The sequence below is a fragment of the Dryobates pubescens genome, chromosome 9, assembly GCF_014839835.1.
Source record: "Dryobates pubescens isolate bDryPub1 chromosome 9, bDryPub1.pri, whole genome shotgun sequence".
Taxonomy (NCBI): Eukaryota; Metazoa; Chordata; class Aves; order Piciformes; family Picidae; genus Dryobates; species Dryobates pubescens.
The window spans coordinates 33,086,769-33,108,645 of NC_071620.1; the positions used below are offsets into that span (position 1 = coordinate 33,086,769).

A 21,877-nucleotide genomic window follows, 5' to 3' on the forward strand; every position below is an offset into this window, starting at 1 on the left:
AAACGAGGCCGTCGGCAGTCAGCGCCAGAGCCGGTGTGGATCGCGGCTGAGCTGGGAGGTGGCTGGGGCTGCGCCACCACCGCCCTCCCCGACGCCGGACCCTCCTCTTCACCCTCCCTCCTTCGCCGCCTCTCGCCTTCCCTGCCTGCCCCGGCCCTCCGCCCTCGCCCCGGCCCGGCATGGACGTTGGCGCTCCGCCGTGTCGCTGTGAGCGGCGCTGCGAGGCCGCGAGCCGCCGCTGCCGCTGAGCGGGTCCGCCCGCCGCAAGCGGGAAGGGAAAAGATGTCGGACACCAAGGTGAAAGTTGCCGTCAGGGTCCGGCCGATGAACAGGAGAGGTAAACGGCAGGCGGTGCTGGGGAAGGCGGCTGCGGGGGGATCTGGGGTCGTGGAGGCACGGCGGCTGGGGGTGTGTGTGGGGAGGGGGGAAGCACCAGGGCGCGTCTGGGGCGGATGCGGTGGGTGCGGCGACCCCCCGCGGACCCGGCTTGTCCCCCGGGCTGGCGGGAGGATGAACCCCCTCCCGCGTACATCGCCGCCGCCTGCCCCATGCGCCCTGCAGCGTGCCCCTGCCGATGGGGAGCCGGCGGTGGGCGAGCTGCCCCGGCGTGCCGGGGGAAAGGGGGATGCTCTCGCCATGGGTACAGCCCCCGCTGTGTCGCCTTGCAGAGCTGGACCTGAATACCAAGTGCATCGTGGAGATGGAAGGGAACCAGACTGTGCTTCACCCTCCGCCTTCCAACACCAAGCAGGGAGAAAGGTAAAAATCCAAGTATCCGTGCCCCAAGTGAAAAACGCAGCGCCGGTTCCTCAGTCTCCGCAGACGCTTTGTTAGGGGTGCGGCGCGGTCCCGAAGTTCTTGCTCGGTGCCTCTCAAAGGGCTGCGGAGCGGGGGGGAGCGGGCCTATGGAAGCGGGTGAGAGCCAGCGCCAGCCGGGGATGGCTGTGTTGGGCCGGCATCCCTGGGAAGTAAAAGCTGGACCTCCCTCTCCCGCTTCCTGAGCGGAGTCGGAGGTACCCAGATTGGGATGTGGAGACAGGCGATCCGTATTGGCCTTCTATGTTTAAAAGGTAATTCTTGATTAACTGCTCAAAAAAGAAGCTGTTGATTAGGTATGAACTTAATTGACTATAGGTACTGTTTTCATGATTATTTTTTTTTCTTGAGTGTTGGCTGCTGATAACTTGAGGTAACTTGTGGGGGGGACAAGAAGCAGACTATGAATTTTGTGCTAGTGAGTTTTTTGTTTAAGTTCGTTTAGTAGGTTTTAACGTATTAGCATTTGAAAAGGCAGTAGTTGCTAGATCCTTTATTAATTCGGTGTTGTTCTGTGAAGTAGCCTATGAGAATATGCTAAAATAATTTTGAAATCTGGCATTTAGTTGTGATGCCCCAGTAAAAGAATACCCTTGGAAATAATCCAAAATACCAATGCACTAGACTGTAAAAATAGATCAGAACAGGAAAAGATTTCTTGCCTTTGAGGGAATATGGGGAAAGACAAAGAGGTGTGAGGGGAATAGATATGCTGTATGCTTATCTCCTCAGTTACCTGTTGACTGCTCAACTTAAGTTGATCTGTTAAATGTATTTAATGCCAAGGAATGTGAAATCATTTAGGTGGTTATAGAGGTTTTTAATCTGAATATGTTCCTACTACTCAAGGTTCTATTAAAAATGTTTTTTGACAAGTTCATAGCAGCTTTGGGGAAACTGTAACATGAGAATATGAGGCTTTTTCAAAGGCTTATGTCACACTTTTATATTTTTCTGTCAGAAAAGGTTGAGATCTTTTCTGTGTTCATCTGAGATGTGAAGGTGCTTCTGTCAGTAATCCACATACTGAAATATAGCTGTACTCGCACCAGTTTTAACTTTAATCCAGCTTGCATTGTCTTCAGAACCATTGTTGTGGCTATTGTGCTGGCTTGGGTCTTGAAAAGATCTGTGCTTGTTTCCTGCCCTTTTTGCAGATCTGTGTGTGATCTTATACAAGTCCTGGTGCCTCTGTGGGTCTTTGCATCCTGTCTGTAAAATGTAAATCCTAGGGGTTTTTTTTAGGCAAAAGTATGGAGGATTTTCCTTGTGTTTATCGAAGTGTATGTATGGCCTCCACCACAACACTGCTGTAATAAAACCAGCATAAACTCTTTAAGTGGATTTGACAGCTATAAAACATGAAATACAGGCAGAGTTTACAAAGCAAGAACAAAACTACGATTAGAAAATAATTATTGAAATAGACTAAAGAGTCTAAGGGACAGAATGGTTTAATAAAAAACCCTGTAACCTGTGATTTTCCTTGTGCACGTTGACCTGCAGGTATTCAGTGAGGCTGTGCAGTCACTGTCTTTTGAAAGCCTGGGTGGCTTGTATTTATCTGGCTTCGATACTTGTAATTATAGATGTGTGTATACAAAGTCTTACTGGATTGTAACTGGCTTCTGGTTCTACCTGAAGAGAGTTACTGGTAAGCTGTGATGCTTGTGTAAAACCTCGTCCTGTTTGCAGCCAGTGTGGGACTGGAATTTGGCTGGTTGTTACATGTGTAACTTGGGTGTTTGCAACAGTTGCCTGATGTGTTACTGGCAATCACAGAAATACTGATCAAAACTGACTTAGACTAGTGCAAACATACAGTTTGGGTGCCTTCTTACTGGCGGCTGTTGTGTGTAACCTGTCGGATGCCGCACGCTTTCATCGCTGCTAAAGTGTCAATTTCTGGTTTATCTTAACTAAAAGGAAAAAAAAAAAGTTTTTCGTGATGAAAAATGAATTCTGTTCCATGTGTACACACCATGAAATGCCTGTATAAACTGGCTCTGAATTGCTGAGTAGTTGCTGCTTGTACTTGGATTGATGCCTTGGCAGGGTTAGAGATGTCAAACGGATTTTTGGTTTTCTTTGTGCAGCTTGCTTTTATATAGCTCAACTGGATTTTTCTTTCACGGCAGCTATGTCATTGCAAAAATGATTTCGCTTGTTAGGGTGATTAATTGCTCTTTCTTTGCTATATGCATTATTTCAATATTCTGCTTAGTTTTACCTTTCTCCTTTCATATTTTATCTTTTTATATGGAAATTTCCCTTTTCTGAATGAATGTGAGTACAAGTTTGTACTAGACTATGGAATAAGTGGCCTTGTAAAGCAAATTTGGTTTCCAGGGCTGCTTTTCTTAATTCAACTGCAGCCAAGAGACTATAGGGTGTGGGGAGTAGAATTCAGAACAAGCTCTTTATTTGCTTTGTTCTTGCAGTTATAATTTTAAAAGTCCTGACAGAATTTTCTGAAGTAAAATCAGGTTAACTCTTTAATAATTATAACATTATAAAATTTGCTCTTGGAAGAATATCCAAGGTTAGAAAAATCAGTTTACTGGCTCTGCCTATTCTGTAAGAAGTTCTTGAATTAAATTGAAGTTCAGATACATGCTGTTAATCACTTCCTAGGTTTTATTAAGGATAGTTTGGAAAGATTTTAGGTGGGCAAGTAATGCTAGTTTTACAAGTGGTGAAAGAAGCCTAAAATCGCAGACAGTGCTGTCGTTTGTCCAACTTTCACTATTGTATTAGAGGTAAAGCAGTACGTTATAACCATAAATTAGAACAGGGTTCTGACTGCTAAACCACAGAGCATCTGTACCTTAACAAACACAGCAGCAAATGAGCAGTTGTTGTTAAATACAAGTGTTCTGTCTTTTAATAAGCAGCAGGCCTGCTGTTCCCCACAGACACACAACTTATAGTGTTCTAAACAAAGCAAGTAGGAAAACCAGAACTTAATAAAACTGAACACTCCCAAGTCTGAAAGGCACAGGGAAATCTTTATCGACTGAAATAGTAGGAGGCAGAGTTCAGAAAGGAATGGTTTTCATTAGCTGCTATCAGGTATAATCTCCAGTGCTGGCAAACTTCTTAGAAGGTGGTTGTTGGACTTCATACTTTAACTCTTGTTTTACCATTAATAGTACCATTAGTTTTCTTCATATCTAAGCATGCTTGTATGGTGTTTTCGTTACCTCTGCTGTCTCTCATCCATTTCTTCCCTTGAACCACTATGCATTTCCCTTTCTGCCCCTGAAGAACACCTTGTCTTTCTGGGAACCCTCTTGTTTTGTTCTGTCTTCACCTGGGAATATGAATGTCCTTTTTTAAAGTACCATCTTCCTGGAAAGAAAGAATTGGTTTAAGTTCAGTCTTTTAGAAATGGGCATTATCTTTCAAAGCCAATTTTACATACCCTGCTGTCATGCTAGAGATGTTTGTATTTGGTTGCTGGCAATAAGGTGCTGCATTAAAACATGACAATGATGTGATTAGAGTTAGTGTTACAATCTTTAAAAATACCTGAGTATTTTTTTTTTTTTTACAATGGAAATTTTACCCCTCTATATTTATGACAAATTTGACTTTACATTAGGGATGTTATTTTTTTGTGGGAAATATTAGGTTTTTCTGGATTCCTCCTCTGCTTTCGAGGGCTAAAATATGCTCTTCTCCACCCTTTCCTTTCAGCTACAATTTAACACATAGAATCTGAAATGTTTTATTGTAGTTCCCTGACAACAGTTCTTTGCTACGTGATTTTTCCTTTAGTAAGCAAAATATTTGTCTTGTAAGAAGTAAACAAGGAACTGTGGAGACACTAGAACTGAAATACCATTTCAACTGTAGTTCTGACAGAAACAAAAAATGATCTCTTGGGCAATTTATTCCATTAGAGTACACTAGCCTTTTGCAAACTTTGCCTTACTAAAAACCTCAGGGCAGAAAATAGGAAACAAATCATCAGACTGTAGAGCTGAACGTAAAATTACCACTTTTCCTTGAAAGTATCTTAGTTGCCTGGCCTAACTCTTATTAAAACAAAAAAAATCAGAACTTTCTCATGTCTTCCATCCTCATTTTAATAACAGACAAGTAGCATCAAGGCCTAATTCTACTTAGGCAAAGCTTCTCTTACAGCTCTAAAGGATTCCAGGATTCCATAGATTTAAGCTCTCAAATAAAATAAATATCTAGAAACAGATGTGTGTGTGTTTGTAGGTCATGATACTTTCATGAAGCACAGATTTCACTCCTAGGTACCTTCTCCCAAAACTTGTGTTTCCAGAACACTTGCTCCCCCTACCTCGGAGAAAACATGTCCTTCATGTGATGGTTGTGCCACTATGTCTTTTTTCATACACTGGTTTGAGTAGCATCAGAAATGAGAGAAAGGCACTGCTGTAGGGAGAGGATTTGTGTTTCTGATAATGGTCACTTTGTCAAACTGAAACTTGTGGAAGCTGAAGTAGGACAGCTGCTGGTTGTTTCCATGTTTGAAGGAATGATCCACAAGGTCATGTCTTTGATGTGTATACTTCAAATTATCACCTGAGATAGATCATAAAACAATAGCAGCAGCAACTTTTATCTTTATGTGGAGGAAATTGTAAAACTAATCTGACTTTGACCTCTTCTGTTAACTTTCCTGATAGATGTCAGTGTTCAGGATGGGAACTGTTAGCTTTGAACCTTTGCAGGAGAGTTGTATTTGAGTTGTGAAGAGAGTGGCTTGGAAGATTGAATTTTGGGAGCTACTGTTGCATTGCTTTAATTCATTCATGCCTCAGGTGGACACTAGACGCAGTTCCTTGAAATCGCTGTTCTTAAATTCCATGTCATTGGAAACAAAATAAAACACAAACCTGTTATTCAAAATACTGTATGGCATGACTCTTGGTTCTTCCTAAGGTGGCCTGAACTGCAAGTAAATATAAACTCCATTATTGAATCATAAGATCTAGACAGCTGTTAGGGCATTGTACTTGGGTCTTTAAAATGGCATTGCTGGAGGAAACTGTCTGAGCTTGTGAGGATTGTGGCTAGGCAGCTAGTTGTACTTAGCTGGCAGTATTTCAGAACAAAAATAAAGTGTTTAAAGAGAAGGAAAACTGTGCTTGGTATGACCATGTTTAGGCAGTCATTGCTTTGTAGTCATTCTCTGCTGTTGGACCACTGTTACATTCAAGTAAGAACACAGTAAAATGAGGTTCAGTTGTGAACCTGTCTAATTTTCCTGTTCTGTGATGTTGAAATGCCTACATTGTGCAACATGCATACATTTGCTAAAAGATGAGGCAGCCTTTAGATATGCTTTACTTCTGTGTTTAAAAGGGGCAGGTACACATGAGCTTGCTTATTGCTGCAGCCAGAGGTGGTTTTTGAGCTCCACATTCCTAATCAAGGTACCTTGAATGTGCTATTTATTAAAATTCAGTACTAATTTACAAGATTTGCAGCTTTTAAAAAAAATATTTCTTTTTAATCCTTTTCTTTGGGGACATCAGGACTAAAGGAAAAGTTTATTTTCACCTTCTTCATCACTAGCATAAATATTAGGGAGCTTTCTTGTTTTGAAAACAAGATTATATTTGCTCTGTTGTGCATCCAGTAGGTTTATTAAGTGTGCATATGGTGAGATTTCAGACCTCTAATTGGATTCACTGCAATTTAATAGTAGAAAAAAATTAAAGTTGATAGATACTTGTGAACATATTGTAGTGACCCATGTGTGGGCTAGATTCACAATCCCTGAGGAAGTGCTGACATCCCTATTCCGCAGAACCTGAGCTCAGAGAGAAGCAGTGCACACCAGCTGCCCTTCTGTGCAGGTCTGTGTACCGCGCAGAGCTGGGCTGCAGTGCTTAGCATAAGGTTCTGTGGACAAAGGAGATCCCTTCCTGGTCTCAGGCCTGTGGTGCAGCATGCACAGGCAGACATCTGTTGTTGCAGGAGTCAGCATGGTGGCACTTCAAGTAATAAGATTAGAGCTAAATCTTCAAATGGACAAAAGTTCTTGTTGCTATTGTGTTTGAGACATTATCAGGTTTGAACTCCTTTGTTCCTCTACAGTTGGGTGTCAATAGAGTAGCAGCAGTGGTAGCTGCCTCTGATTGTATTGCTGGTGTCTTTTGCATGGACAGACTGTCCTTACTGGTTGGTAAGCAGTGCAATGTCTTTGCTTATTTGGCCTGCCCTGGGCACGGTTTGAATCTATTAATGGAAACAGTTACTGCCTACCACGGCGAAATGCCAGCTGCTGCAGCAGTGCCGTGCAGATGCTGTTGCTTAACTGAATAGCTCTGTTACTTGTATTTTGTGAAGATGTCTGTTACTGACAGCAGTGTGGAGGGCCTTAAAGGATGTGTGAAAGTGTTGGCTGGAGACACTGAATTTTGTGTCTTCAGTAAGTGTCGCCTAAAAAGAGAAGGCCCTGCTGTGCAATGATGTGCACCGCAGGGCCCATCTCTCAAGTTAACTTGTGACCCAAAGCACCAAGTACAACAGTCATGCTGTTGCCTGGAAATAAGGTTGCTGTGTGTCTTCTTAAAAAAGACAAAGAAAGGATATAAGCTTGTTCAGTCAGTATATAGCTTTGTATATTGGTATGAGATTGGTCATCAGAGTTTGAGGTCTGTTGGGGCTTGATTTGATTGGGTCTTTACAGTCCTTCTATGACGGGTTATGGGTGTTCTCTGTTGGCCAAAGGAGGAGCTTGGTAAGTTAAGCAGATTGAAAACTTGCTTTGTGAAGGCCAATTAGAAAAATGCGTTGCTGACAGGAGTTAAAAATCATTAACATGAGCTCAAGATACTCATGTGGGTGAAGAGTAAGAGTTTCACAATCTCTTTTCAATGCCATGGAAAGGTGTCCCTTTAGGCCATGTCCCTGTTGGTGGAGAGGAGGGCATTAATGGCTTTCTGATACCCTTGTGGTTGGTTAATGCTAATTAACCTCTGCAGTCCTGGTCTTTATTTTTGGTAGTTGCCTTTTAATCTGAAAATAATAACGTAAACCTGCCAACCTTCAATCATCAAAACATCTAATGGAATTTGTAACTGTATCTTGAACTAATACATTCCCTGGTTACCACCTGCAACCTTTATTTGACATTTTTTTACAGCCTAAATAGACACATCCTCAAGCTTGTATGTGCTTACCAAATCCCATTATCCAAGGAAGGTGTAGGTGTAAGTTAGTGGCTTGTAAGGTGTAGCTTTTTCACTCCAAAGCTAAATCTAAATGTTCTCTCATTTCACATGTTTCTGTATGGTAACAGCTCCTGTTGAAGTTCCTAATGATTTCTTGTCCTGTAGTAACTTACTTGCTATTTAAGTGTTGTAAGCCAGGACAAAGCTTTATCACACCTCACCTCTTGACAGATTAGGCCATGAATATTTGTTGGTGCTTACTAATGGTACAGTACTATTCAGTATGATATTTTGAGGTATATCAGTCAGCACAGTGGTAGCAAGGTGTCTGAAACATTGCGATGTGCTTGTGTTGGTTGATGCCATGGTGCTGAAGTCTGAGGCAAAGAGGTTCATTGTGCACTAGCAACAGGGTCTGTTTTCTTGGTGCTAGCCCCCACCAAGCCTGTGCTGCTGGATCGTCATGTTTAGCAACAGCATAGATAGGAGGCCAGTACTGTCTTACTTTGAGATTCATGGTGTCACAGCATCTCCTTTTGCAGTGGATGTATATTCCAAGAATTTTAAGCATTTCATGAACATGAATCAAAGCAGCTGCTGTGGCATGCTTATTTCTGCATATACTTGAGAAGGTGCTGTTCAATGTGTTTAAAAACTATTAGGATGCATTCTGAACTGTAGATGTTCTCGAAAGAAATGAAACATTTTCCTTTAAAAACAGGTTGCTGGAAATGTCAACACTTAATCTTTTCTGTCAGTTTTTTGTTAGAGAATATTTAAGGACTGTAAATAAAATGGAAAGAAGTTTGTGATAGCTCAATAAAAAGGATTTCTTAGCTTATTCCACAAGCTCTTTTGAAACTTAAATGTAAATCCCCAATCTCAGTGTACAAAAGTTTCCAGGTGAAAGTAAGTTTTCTTCTGGTGTAAGGCTTCAGAATTCTGAATCTGTCTCTTGAGTTACTGGGATAGTTGTTCTATCATTAAATACAAATATGTGGAGCTGTCTGTTTTGCTTGACACTTGTATGATGCAAGGAGTAACAGATGTGAGATAAGAAACTACAGGATTTGATACTTTTTCCCATGTGGTTTCCTCTTTTTGTCTTTTCTGATTAAAATCATGAGCAGTGTGGCTGAAAAGGCCTTTCACAATTTTTGTTCTTTCAGACTTGGTAGGAAAAGAATTGGGTGAGGTAGGAATGGGTTTGTCCAGTGACTGGCACTGTCTGCAATGTAATTTTTAATACTTCAGTTATTATTTTTGTTGACTATTTAATTGGGATTCAATTTTACTTTGATTCAAAAGCCAAGGCTTGTTTTACAGTAGATGAGCTTTTGCTAAAGATAAGTCAACAGAACATTCCAGTGGAGACACAGAGCTGGCTTCAGTTTTCTACTGGCAAAGCTACTTTACGGACCTGAATGAGCAGCATCGTGGTCTGCTTTGGAAACTTTCTTCGTCAGCATCTGTCAGTGTGAGTTTTTAATGTATGCAATATGATGTAAGTCAGCAGTGCTCTGGACATGTTTTGGCTCAGCAGTGCCACCTCCTTGAATGATGCAAGTCCTCAGTATTTTGATGTTTTTTGGTATTTTTTCCTTCTTGTCATACCATGTTGTCATTCCCTATTTTGAGAAGTTTCTAAATTTGATTTAGATTTCAGAAGTGGTTTTGGAGAGTTTTATTTAATGAAATGAGGCCAACATAGAAATTGGCCATTTGGTAAAATAAGCAAATGTTCCTATATTTACTGTGTACATCTGAAACTGTTAATATTTTTGTATCATCTGAATGCTCAGATGAGTTTGGGTATGTATTTCTAAAGTTAACTTTGAAGTTATGTTGGGGAGTAAGAGCAGAAACTGTGTGCAATCCTCCTGCAATTTGCTGTTGTACTGTATTGGGATGAAAAGGTTGCTCTGAAGGTTTTGTTGAAGTGGACTGTGGACCATCATCCCACCACTTCGGTTTTGCTGTGTCACCACAGCCAATATGCTGTTTTGAAATCAACTGCCTGGAAATAATTAGGTATTTTCAATAGTGCCTATTAAATCTTTAAAAACAATGAAAAATTGGAATAGTTTTCATTATTCTTCTGGTGTAAATGTAATCCTTGTACCTGCATTCTTGATTGGAGTGCCCTTGAGAAATGCTGCCTCAGTGTCTGCGGAGAAACTGACACACAAGGAAATGCAAAAGGTGGCTTGTTAATGGATTTGCTGCTGATGTGGTAAAACATAGGGAAAGGATACTTGGGAACCAGATCTGGAAGGATAATGAAAGGCAAAAGAGAGATACAGAAATGGATGACCAGCAGCATGATGAAACTCCTCAAAGTATATTTTGGAGGAAAGCAAATTAGACAAGCAACAAACCCCAACAGCTTTTCTGTATCCTCATGAAAATGTGTATGAGGAACTGGCATTCTCTGGGATGGTACTATGTCTTCATGTGTGTTCTGATTGAGATCCAAGTTGAAAACAAAAAGGAAGATCCATTCTTGTAAACAGGCCATGGAACACTGGACAACTTGCTGTGGAGTCGCCTTGTCAAGAGCTTCCAAGTTCTTACAATGTTTATTTTTTGAGGTGTTTATAACATAGTTGAGTTTATGTCATGTTATTAATTTTCAATGCATCATTGTAAATCATATCTTAACACTGGATTTTTACTTTTTGTTACATTAAATGTCATGTTTGAGAATCTATGTACATTGGCTGTAAAATAATCTAATTGGAAACACTTGTGTCTCCATAAAAAGGATTATAAAAACACATTTGAAAATGCAGTTTCAATTGTCCTCCTATGGTCTCTTTCAGTGGAACAGCATCTTGAGTTGTTGTAATAAATTCACTAGAAGATCTGTCCCTCTCAGCATCCCAATTCCATAGTTGGATTCCCTCTTGGTGTCAGAAGTGCTGCATAATACAGGAGGGGGATGTTTGACTTCTCTGTGGTGAGAGTTAAAAGTTGACTCTTACCGGTTCTGTTTTCAGATGCTCAATAGGGCTTGGTGGGTAAGTACTGAACCCAGACAGACATCAGTTTAATCTCTCCTTTCTTGTTTAATTGCTCTTTGGGGCAGATTGCATCCTCTCCAGTAGTTTTTGAAGTTTCAGATTTGCAGATGTGAATCTTTCAGTGGGAGACTTCCTTTCAGAAATACTAATGATGTGCAAGCTTTGTGCTTTTGGTGTAACCTATCCTTACTGAAATCTACACCCATAGATAGAAGGTTTGTATATGCTTCAAGGAATGGGGTGCACCTTTATTTGAAATTTCATAGTGGCATCTTGCAGCTTTATGCTAGTTTAAGCTGAGAAATGCAGATCCACAGTGCTGGACGGGCTGAATGCCCTTAGATTTTTGCAATCCTTGTGTGTTTTCTGAGTTATGGCTCTTCTGGAGCATGGTCTGACCATGCTGGCTACTATTTAAGAATTGCTTAGGTAAATGAGGAAGAAATTCATGCCTCCTGTGCAAGATGGATCAATAGACTTTGAAAATACTCTTTCACTCACATGACCAAGGTGTAAAATGTTTTTTTATGGAAGCCTTTCCAAGTCAACTAAACTGTAATCTGTCATCTTTTGTCAAGGAGGGTGTTGTAGGCTCCCTTACGGAGGATCTTGCAATTGAAATGTTTAAATGCTTATGTTTTTCTTAACATACCTGGGTCTTCACTATAATTCAGAAAAGAGAGGCTATCGAGTCCCTTAAGTCTTCAGTTATGGACTTTGAAATGAGGTATTATGCAGTGGCATAGCAGAACTGAATTTTGAGGGAGGAATTTTTTATCATCAGTCTATATAAATGGCAGAAAACAGAAACATTCATGATGATGTTCTGTCTCAGTCCAGAAGTTAGGAAAGAGACGTGGTCCTTTTAAAACATGCCCTTGTGTGAAATCAAGGCACAAATGAGGCCAAATATCCAAGTGAGGCTATTTAATAAAGAATAAAGTAAATGAAACAGAGAAAGGGAGAAAAGGAAGAGAGAGCAGAAGGGAAAATGGAGAAAGAGAGAGCAGGAGAGAAGTTACCACCTCAAGGCACTTTTCTGCCTTTGGTCAGAAGGAGGTGGGGAGATGTCCCAGGATCTGAGTCCTTTCTGGCTTGTGATGTCTTCAGCTGGAGGAGGTGCAGGGTCAAAGAATCCTGGTGAGTTCCAGCATGTAGTGTGGTCTGTGGTGCAGTTATGTCAGAGAGGAAAATCTGAATTAGCTCATTTTCTTTTTTTCAAGACACATGGAGGAGTGACAAGGTTCTGACTGATTGGTAGCTGTAATGAGCATGTGTCAAGTGTGCTCAAGGCTAATTTGATGAGATCAGGACACTTGCATGTGTTTTTTGTACTTGAATGATCATTATAAAAGTATTTCTACTTGGCAACAAAAGGAGAAGGCAAGTTACAGATTCTCTACAGAACTTTAAATGGAAGGAGCAACAGGTACTACATGGTTCTTGTTTTTCTCTTAAAGATCTAAATTGAGTTAATTCAGGATTCTTTTAGAAATCATGGTACTTCTTTCTGCTCATGCTCTTACTTTCACGTGTGAATTTGCAGATGTAGTAGAGTGAGCGATACCGTGACGTGTCTTTTAGCCATGTTTTGAGTAGCATTGCTGAGAATTGAGTGCTGCTGCTTTTATTGAAAGTACTAGTGGTGATGGTTGTGGTGGGTTGAAGGGCTGATCCTTCCACCACAGGCAAAAAATGAGACTCAGACAAACGGACTGCAAAAGTGGTGGAAAGTTTAAATGGAAAAGCAGTGAAAATTTTTACAGAGAACCACAAGCACAGTGACAAAAGAGAGATCCCAAAGCATCCCATCCCCACCTGAGGCTACACCCAAAACCCCCAGGGCTCTTTCTTCCCCCCTCTCCTCCACTGTTAGGCTAATCTCAGCTGGCCAGATCTGAGATTGCCCTTCCCCCCGGCCTTGGGCCTAGCCAGGCCCAAGAGGCTGTGAGATAGTTCCCCCCATTACCAGATAGCAATGAGGGAAGAAAGAGGAAGTGCAGGACCCCACTGATGGTTTTATAAGGGAGCAGGTCATTATAGGATGAAATTCGTAGCTTCCCATGTCCACCCACTGGGTTGGACCCTTGGGACACCACAGGCATGGCTTGTGTGGTGGCATCGGGGGGGGGCACCCAGCCTGAACCACCACAATGGTCAACGTGGGAAAGCTATGCTGAAAAATTTGTCATAAACTTTAAAAAAAAAAATTAATTTAATTCTGTTAGACAAACTCACATTTTGCTTGCAGAATTGTTGTCCTTTCACATTCTTACCCTAATGTTACCTACCAAAACCTGCTGATCTCTGTAGTATTTTCCTTTTCTGATCACTGCTAAATGTACTGCTCATCAGAGTACAAAACATGTGTACCCTTTCATATGACTTTTCATGGTGTTTCAGACTGACCTACTTGCTCTGAGTCTTTCTTTCTTTATGACTTCTGAAGATTTTTGTCAACTTTTCAAGAGACCTCATGTTATTCTTTATTTCTTCTACCTTGTTTTGTGTAAGTATTCACTGTGCAGGCAGATCTCTGGGTAGATCACTCAGGCTGTGGGTTATTTATAGCAGAGATAATTAGCTGAGTTGCAGCCTCTGAAACAGAAGAATTGCAGCTTGATGTCTTGGAAGTTTAGCTGCTAAGCTTTGTGGAGCTTCTCCTCCTCCTGTGGAGATACAGATCAGAAGGTTCAATGTTGGACTCCCACAGCCTGGTTGCACATTAGTGCAAATACTGGGTGTGTAGCAAGGCTTTGTTACCCTGTGCTGTTCATGCTTGTCATGGGTTGAGTTGAATCTGCTGATGATACTCAATACCATGCTGCTGTCATGCCAGCTTCAAAGTGAAAGTGCTGGCTGGAGCAAAGTATCATGGGGGCTTTAAGTTCAGATTGTAACATTTGAGGCTGCCTGTTGCAGTTGCTGCTTCCATTTTCTGGGTTTTGAGATGTTGGGCTTTTCCACTGGGGTGGCTGTGGCCTGGAAGAAAGGGACTTTGGGGGTGCTTGTGGATGAGAAGCTCAACATGAGCCACCAGTGGGCATTTGCAGCCCAGGAAGCCAATCACATCCTGGGCTGCATCAAGAGAAGCATAGCCAGCCAGTCGAGGGAGGTAATTCTCCCCTCTACTCTGCTCTGGTGAGACCCCACCTGAGTACTACACCTTCTCTATTTTTACACCTTATCTTGTCTCTTTGCCACTCTTTTGCTTTGTTTTGTGCTTGAGCTAATAAAAGCATGGATGGAGTCAGTGTCTGCTTTTTGTCTGCACAACAAACCTGCACTGTGGATAAAATTCTCATAGGTAATGGTAGTGGCAAGATATTTCAAACAGCTTCTATCTTTCAGTGTAATAATATAGTAGTGTTCCACTCTGTAAAGAAATGGTCATGAAATGAATTGTCAATATAAACCTGGCCCTGCACCCTGTAATTACAGCACACAAAAAACCCCCAAATAAATAAATTTTGAAGGGATAATACTGTTGGGTGCCAGCCAAGGAAGGGAAAAAAGGTTCAGGCAGGACTTAAATGAGAATGAATAGGTTTTCAAGAAAGTATTTTAAAGAGCTGATAATCATTGAAGTGTAGGTAGACTTCAGGCTGTTAGAGTAATATTCCATTAAGGATACCACATGTTGTTTGAGCACTTATTTTAAATGCATAAAGTTATCTGGAGAGAAATAATTTCTGAAAACGGCTGTTTTCTGACAGTCATACACTGTGCAGGCTGCTCAGCAGAGTTCACTGTGTCTCTGCTTGTGTATTTTGCAAAGATTCCTGTGTAATAATGCCTGTGATCAATGAATTGTAAGAGTTGCCTAGCGTAGGAAGTCATTTTGGAAAGGTGATTATGATGACTGGCAATCTTTGACTAAACTGTCTCAAGAATTCGGTAGCAAAGTTGCCGAGTTTGTCAGCCTGGCCATTAAATTACAGTAAGTTCTGAAAAGAAGCAAATACAACTTTTTATTAATAATTATAGCTCTCTGCATTTCAGAGGCTAGATTCTTAATCTCTTTTTATTGCCTGTTGTCAGCTGATTGTGTCTGTATTGTCCATCACTGTGCTTCTTGGAGCTTGACACATGTTGTGCTGCCAACCTTTCCCATAGCAGCTTTGTTTTTTGAGAATGGTCATTTTGCTAACAAGTCAGCATCTCACTGTGAATTCACTGAGCAAGTTCTGTGGAAGGAGAAGTTGTTGATCTAGGGGATACAGTTTTTAGGGCAACCAGCACCAGAACAAGAGGACACAGTCTCAGGCTGTGCCAGGGGAGGTTTAGGCTGGAGGTTAGGAGAACGTTTTACACAGAGTGATTGCCCATTGGAATGGGCTGCCCAAGGAGGTGGTGGAGTCGCCATCATTGGAGGTGTTCAGGAGACTTGATAGGGTGCTTGGTTGCATGGTTTAGTTGATTAGGTGGTGTTGGATGATAGGTTGGACATGATGATCTTGAAGGTCTCTTCCAACCTGGTCTGGTCCACTCCATTCCATTCCATTCCATTCCATTCCATTCCATTCCATTCCATTCCATTCCATTCCATTCCATTCCATTCCATTCCATTCCATTCCATTCCATTCCACTAATCTGCTAGGTGCCTGTTTCAATCCTGTTAGTGTGCTTTTATGCAGAGCAATACATGGAAAAATTTGATCAGATGCTTGAAGCATGTGAAAGGAGTTACAGAAGTAGTTGGTCTGGGCATGCTTGTATGAAATGCTGGGGTTTTGGGGAATGGGACAGCCCTGAGTTGAAAGTTAGAAAGTTTTTTTAATGCTTCCTTTAAAGTTATATTTTAAACTGCTTTTTGTATCAAAGGCTTCAAAAATGTTTATAGGTCAAAAGCCAAAAAGAAGAATGTAAAGGTTTTTGTAAGTAAATGTGGTTGGTGTTAGGTTTTTTCTTTCTTTCTTTCTTTTTTTTAAATATTTGATGTTTTTGAAGTAGAGACATCAAACAGCTCATATTTTCTGTCCCTTTTTAGAAGTGCCTTTTCTCAGCACTCAGTTCACTGGTGCACTCAAAGGCAGATGAAGAATTACCAGTTCTGAGTGTCGTCTTACTGCCAGAAGGATATTTTTCATCATGTTCCCCATTTCCTTGAACAAAGTGTTCCAGCTGTCTTTATTCAGCAAAGATGCCATCATTTGCAAGTAATTAATAAGGCAAATCAGATTATGATCTGTGGGTTTTAATTTTGAGAGGTAAGATTATTAAAATGTAGTTTAATAACCTAATGCTCTAATTGTAGTCTAATAATTTGGCCTATGGAAGATCTGATCTGAAGTTCTCTTTCCGAAGAAGGAAATAATTTTGTGGATGCTTATTCATGTTGAACGTTAAGAGTTCAGAAGATCAAGATACAAATAAGTGCAGAAATTCAAGTAAAAATGTGTTCAAAATTGTCCTAATTGGTTACTACTTAAACACTGGAATATCTTTCATATAATCTTGAAGTATGGAATGCAGTAGTTTGAAGGGCTTAACATAATTTGTCAAAGTGCCAACGAAATGATGATCCTTCCACCATGTTGCTCCTCCAAATGCATTACATGAGTGTAAGGGAGAACATAGCCCATCTACTTAATTGTTTTCCAGTAACCTGCAGTGGTAGAATACTGTATTCTCTTGAGTAAATTCAGTTCACAGATTGTTTCAGGAGACTTCTCTGGTAGGCACACATCAACTATCCAATAAAGTTTTTTTCCCTGCTTCTCTTCTTAACTGGAGCACGTTAATGATAATGGTTTTTAGCGAATAGATGCAGCTAATCTTAATTATATGGCTCTGGCTTATTAATTTGCACATGACTGGAAAGAAGCCTGAGCCTCCAAGCTTTTTTGTGCATCATTGCTAAACTTAAAAATCTAAAGCTGCCCAGAGGAGCAAGTATCAAAAAAGGAAAAGGAGAAACAGTCAAAAGTAACAGTTTTGAGTAAGTGATGTGAGCTGTCTTAAATGTCTGTGGGCCAGGCAAAACATTGCCATCTTGGAATTGCTGTTTTCATCTGCTATGGCTCAGTTGATATTTGGTAACTTTATTATGTCTGAGCTTATTCAAAGTATTGAGAAGCAGATAAATAATGTCTGTTTACAATCATTATTATACAACATAAATTATGCAGAGATCATATCTGAAGGAAATACTCCTCGAAGGCAATTTGTGCAATGATTGCTAGGTTTGCGTAGTGTTAAATCTTTAAAATGTGTTTAAAAGGAAGTCTTATTCCTCCTCAGTCATTTCTATTGACTGGTTTTGGATGTCTGTCATTAATGCAGGTTCCTATTTTAATAAGATATTCATGAGGGCTCCCCAAGTCATGATACAGTGTTCTAATACTTGTACTGGATTTCTCCTTTGCTAAAATTCTGACTTTTCCCTTTCATTGACTGATTGCATTTTGTCTTGCTGTTTCATAAAAATCTGTTCTAGCTGATACAGTGACTTCAGATCAAAGCTTTTCTCATCCTTTCTTAGAGCTGCTTAGGTTATTGTATTTGGGAATGTGGTCATTTAACCTGAGCATTGAGAAACCTGTGAATGAAAGCTGGCAAGCTGGATGAGTCCTCTGGGAGTGGTGTGGCTCTCTTTCAGTCTCCATACCTACAAAATGTCTTTTAATTATCAGAGTATTAATAAATGGTAAAGCCATTCTGAAAACTGCTGGCAAACATGATTTGTGTCTTTTACTACATGTAGGAAAGTTTTCACTTTCCTGATATATACTCCAGTTACTCCTGTGTAGTGTTGACCTTAGAAACTGGTTGTGAAGGTGGGCAAAATGCTGACAAACATATTGTGATGCATAAGACGTGGGTTAGTAAATGAAAATGCATGAAGGAAATTAAAAAACAGCGCTCACTTATCAGCAAAAGCTTTACTCATTCCTTCTGACAGTCCACAATCAATCCACGTGAAGTGCTGTGCTGGGGAATTCCTCTGAGTTGATGAGAGGTCGGACTACTTTGGCACAGTAGCTAAACCTCTCCCGTGCACCTTCTTTTTTCTGGCTTCTTAAATTGAAATGCTGCAGGACTTCCTGAGGACTGTAGGTTTCAGGCTTTTTCCACTGAAAAGAGTGAAACAGTAGACAACTTAGACTGGATGAACAACTGGCCTTGAACTCCAAAATGTGATCAGCTGTAGTGCCTTGCACATCTGCTGAGGTGGCATGAGAAGGTACTGCCCTTCATCAGTTTAATGCTGTGCACCGAGAGCTAATTTCAGTGTGAAGTAGCTCTTTGGAGGATGAGGTGATGTGTAGCTTTTTTTTTTTTTTAACTGTGATAGTTATAAAATAATTAAATACTGTTTAAAAAATATTTTATTTTTTTGAATGCTAAAAGAATAACTTCACAGAAATAATACATTTGAAACAGAAGTTTTATTAATATAACAAAGACTAGTACCTAAAAGGTCAAGCCCAGTGCACAGTTACTGATTGGAAGAAACTGCTTGAGAGAATGAATATAGCTGAGGAAACAAGATAGGTCTTTCCTGTTGCCTTTGACCATCTTGTGCTTCTTCTCTTTCTGGGTTGTGTGGTCGGTGAGACAAGTCAACTTCCTTTCTGAAATGTAGAAGTCTTTGACCTCCTGCTGCTTTGGACAAACCTGGGTAGTGGTTTGCCATTGGTCTGTGAAAATTAAAACCCTAACAGTTTCAGGAATCACAATGTGGGATTTCATAGTTTCAAGAGGAAGTGTGTGATGACACATTTTGGTAACCATCAAATATATGGTGGCTAATTAATTTTTTTTCACTTTCTGTGTCTATCACTTTGGACCCTTGGTGTAACAATAGCCTTTTCTTTGATGGGTTTTTACTCTGTGTATTTGGGCTCAACAGTTTACTGCAAGATAAGAATTGTCAGAATTGCAATTCTTGGAGAATTGAAGCCTTATGCAGGCACAAGAAGGTTGACCACTCTGAGACAAGTACTGTTTTGGACAGAAGCTGCAGAAGGACACAAGGTAGAACAACATTCTGGATTATAAGATGCATGAAGAGAATTTCTTACAAAATCTGTAGGTGAAGAAGACGAGGTGCATAGCTCTGGGGGAGCATGATAGTCAAGAGCTGGTAAAAGTTCACAAAAGAATTTCTACTGCACATAGATGTTTCAGAAGATTATGGCAGAATTTGATTTTTAGTATCTCCCAGATCATACTCTCAGAATTCTGCAATTTGCAAGTAGGGGAACATAAAATTCCCCCATGTGTGTTTCAGGTGATGAGTTGCTTGAGTGTTCTGTAGTAGCTTGCATTTTCTCTGTTTAAAATATAAATGGACATGTAAAATCTTAGTCAGTGTTCAATTAAATATTGTTTGAGAGATAGAAAAACTGTTTCTTGAACACGTGCTTCAGAGGTGCTCATTCTTTGGCCTCTTGAAGCATTAGGGATGCCTCTGATGTTAGGGATGCCTCAGTTTAGGAAGGATGTTGACTTCGTGGAGTGTGTCCAGAGAAGGGCAACAAAGTTGGTGAGCAGTTTGGAACACAAGCCCTATGAGGAAAGAATGAGGGAGCTGGGGCTGCTTAGCCTGGAGAGGAGGAGACTCGGGGGAGACCTTATTGCTCTCTACAACTGCCTGAAGGGAGGTTGTAGACAGGCGGATGTCAGTCTCTTCTCCCAGGCAACCAGCACCAGAACAAGAGGACACAGTCTCAAGCTGCACCAGGGGAAGTTTAGGCTGGAGGTTAGGAGGAAGTTCTACACAGAGAGAATGATTGCCCATTGGAATGGGCTGCCCAGGGAGGTGGTGGAGTCACCATCATTGGAATTGTTCAGAAGAAGACTTGATGGGGTGCTTGGTGCCATGGTTTAGTTGATTAGGTGGTGTTGGATGATAGGTTGGATGCAATGATCTTGAAGGTCTCTTCCAACCTGGTTTATTCTATTCTATGCTATTCTAAATTTATTTCAGTTGGGGCCCAGGAAACACCATCTTGCTTTGGTGTAGCAGCTTTTATTTTTTTAAAGCAGTTTTAGCTCAGTTGTTAGACATATTTTGGGGAAAAAAAGTACTTGTAATGCTTTTGGAGATTGTTATTAAAAACAAGTGCCATGTAAATTTCTTTTAATGGTGAAAAGGCTCACAGAGGTGTTTAGTCCTTTCTCTGAGATAAATAGGAACTTTGCTATGCAAGGCTGTTGTTAATGAGCATGACTTTTATTATTGCCAGATGAATAAGCAGCTCAAAGCAGCTAGCTGAATTTTGCATTAGTCTTATACCAGCTGGAGCCAGCACAGAAGGCAGCAATAGTTTCTACACAGGGCAAAGATAAATGGCTGTCCTGTTATAAGCACAGAGGAGTGTTAAACAGAGATCCCAAGTAATGTCTTGGAATCATAGAGCAGCTTAGGCTGGAAAAGATCTTAGAGATCATCTAATTCAACCTCCCTGTCATGGGTCTTTTCTAGTATTTATTGAGAAGCAAGCAATGTTACATTTCTGTGAACTTCATTATTATGGACATCTTTGATGTTAAGAAAAGCACCTATTAATAAATAATGAACTTGCTTCAAGAAGACAAGTGAAGTATTTGGAAAGAGACAAGGTATAATGGATCAGATGGTGTGTATGTGCAGTTACAGGAAATTAGAATAATCTGTGTCTTGGATTTGGAGGAAGAAAGGGCAACTGAATTGTTGGGAAATGTTTCCTGTTTCCTCGGCTTGTGTCAGGGGTGGAGAATAGAGACAACATCTCACACAGGAATGGTTTAGCAGGCGGTTGCAAATAGAATGGTCAGTGTTCAGCATTGGAAGAAAAAAATCCTCTGATACAAATTGAAGCTTAGATGAGGTGATTTAGTTGGAATTGGGTCAGAAAGCACGGGTTGCTATTGGGAAGGGAAAACTACTGTAAATCCCTTATCACAATTTTCTGAGATTATGGAAGTAATTTGCAGTAATGAAGAAGAGATGGCTTTAAAAAGCTCTCCAGGAATTGTTTTGCAAAAAAAAAAAAAACCAAAACCAAACCAAAACCCAAACCCAGAAAACAAAACAACAACAAAAAAACCCACCCAAAACACCCAAAGAAGGTTCATGAAAGTAATTTGTCTGTTTTGGCTTTTCCTGAACACAGAAGCATTTGAAATGTGTTCTCTGAAGAAACACATCTGCTTGTGTGTTGGTGTTTTTGAAGTCTATTCCATTTCTCCCCACCCCCCAAGGCATGAGAAAGCCCTTTCTATTCATACTTTATGCTCTTCATAAGTTTCAGGGGTTTGTGTTCTCTGTTTTGTATCTTCTTCTATTTAGAACCTTAGTATTTCTGTTCAGCATTGTTTTAGACCTATAGATAATACCATCAATTCAAATAACTTTTCATGCTTGATGGTGAGGCAGCTGCACAAGAAAAGATTCTTTTCTGCTGTCTTTGAAAAGTGAATAATACATGTAATGTTAAAGAGGTACAAAATGTGGATAGCATAGGAAGAGTAGTAACTTGTTACAGAAAACAGGCCTCCAGACTTAACTATTTTTCGGTTACAGCATGGAGGAGAAGGAACTAGTAAATAAGGACTTCAACCATGGAGTTTACAGGATGTGGGTGAAGGAAACAATTGAGCAAGTTTTGGAGAGCAAAGATGGGCTTTTTCATTGTTCCCTGCCAGAGTCATCAAGCCTTCCCTTGCTGTAGGGCAGCGTTCAGAAGTTCTAGCATCTCATGCCACCCTAGAGATGAAAGGAAATGAGCATATATAATGGCTTTGAATTACAGTTGCTCATATAAGATGTTAATGGCTCAGATGACATCTTGGAAGAGTATTTCTCAAGTTGAGGTGTTTGAGAATTGTTAGCAATTCTCCCACTGTTAATACAGTGTTGCTGTTGGCAGTGAAAGAGGATGAAGGTAG

General features: G+C 40.6%; 1 protein-coding gene across 1 annotated transcript in view; it reads left to right on the plus strand.

The window, feature by feature from the left end:
• The first annotated feature begins 229 nt into the window (after positions 1-229).
• Positions 230-21,877, plus strand: part of KIF13A (kinesin family member 13A) — a 111,411-nt gene continuing 89,763 nt past the window's right edge. The window contains exons 1-2 of the mRNA XM_054164441.1: positions 230-337; positions 669-759. Of these exons, the coding sequence (XP_054020416.1) occupies positions 283-337; positions 669-759 (146 nt within the window). The 5' untranslated portion in view covers positions 230-282. The remainder of the gene's footprint in view (positions 338-668; positions 760-21,877) is intronic.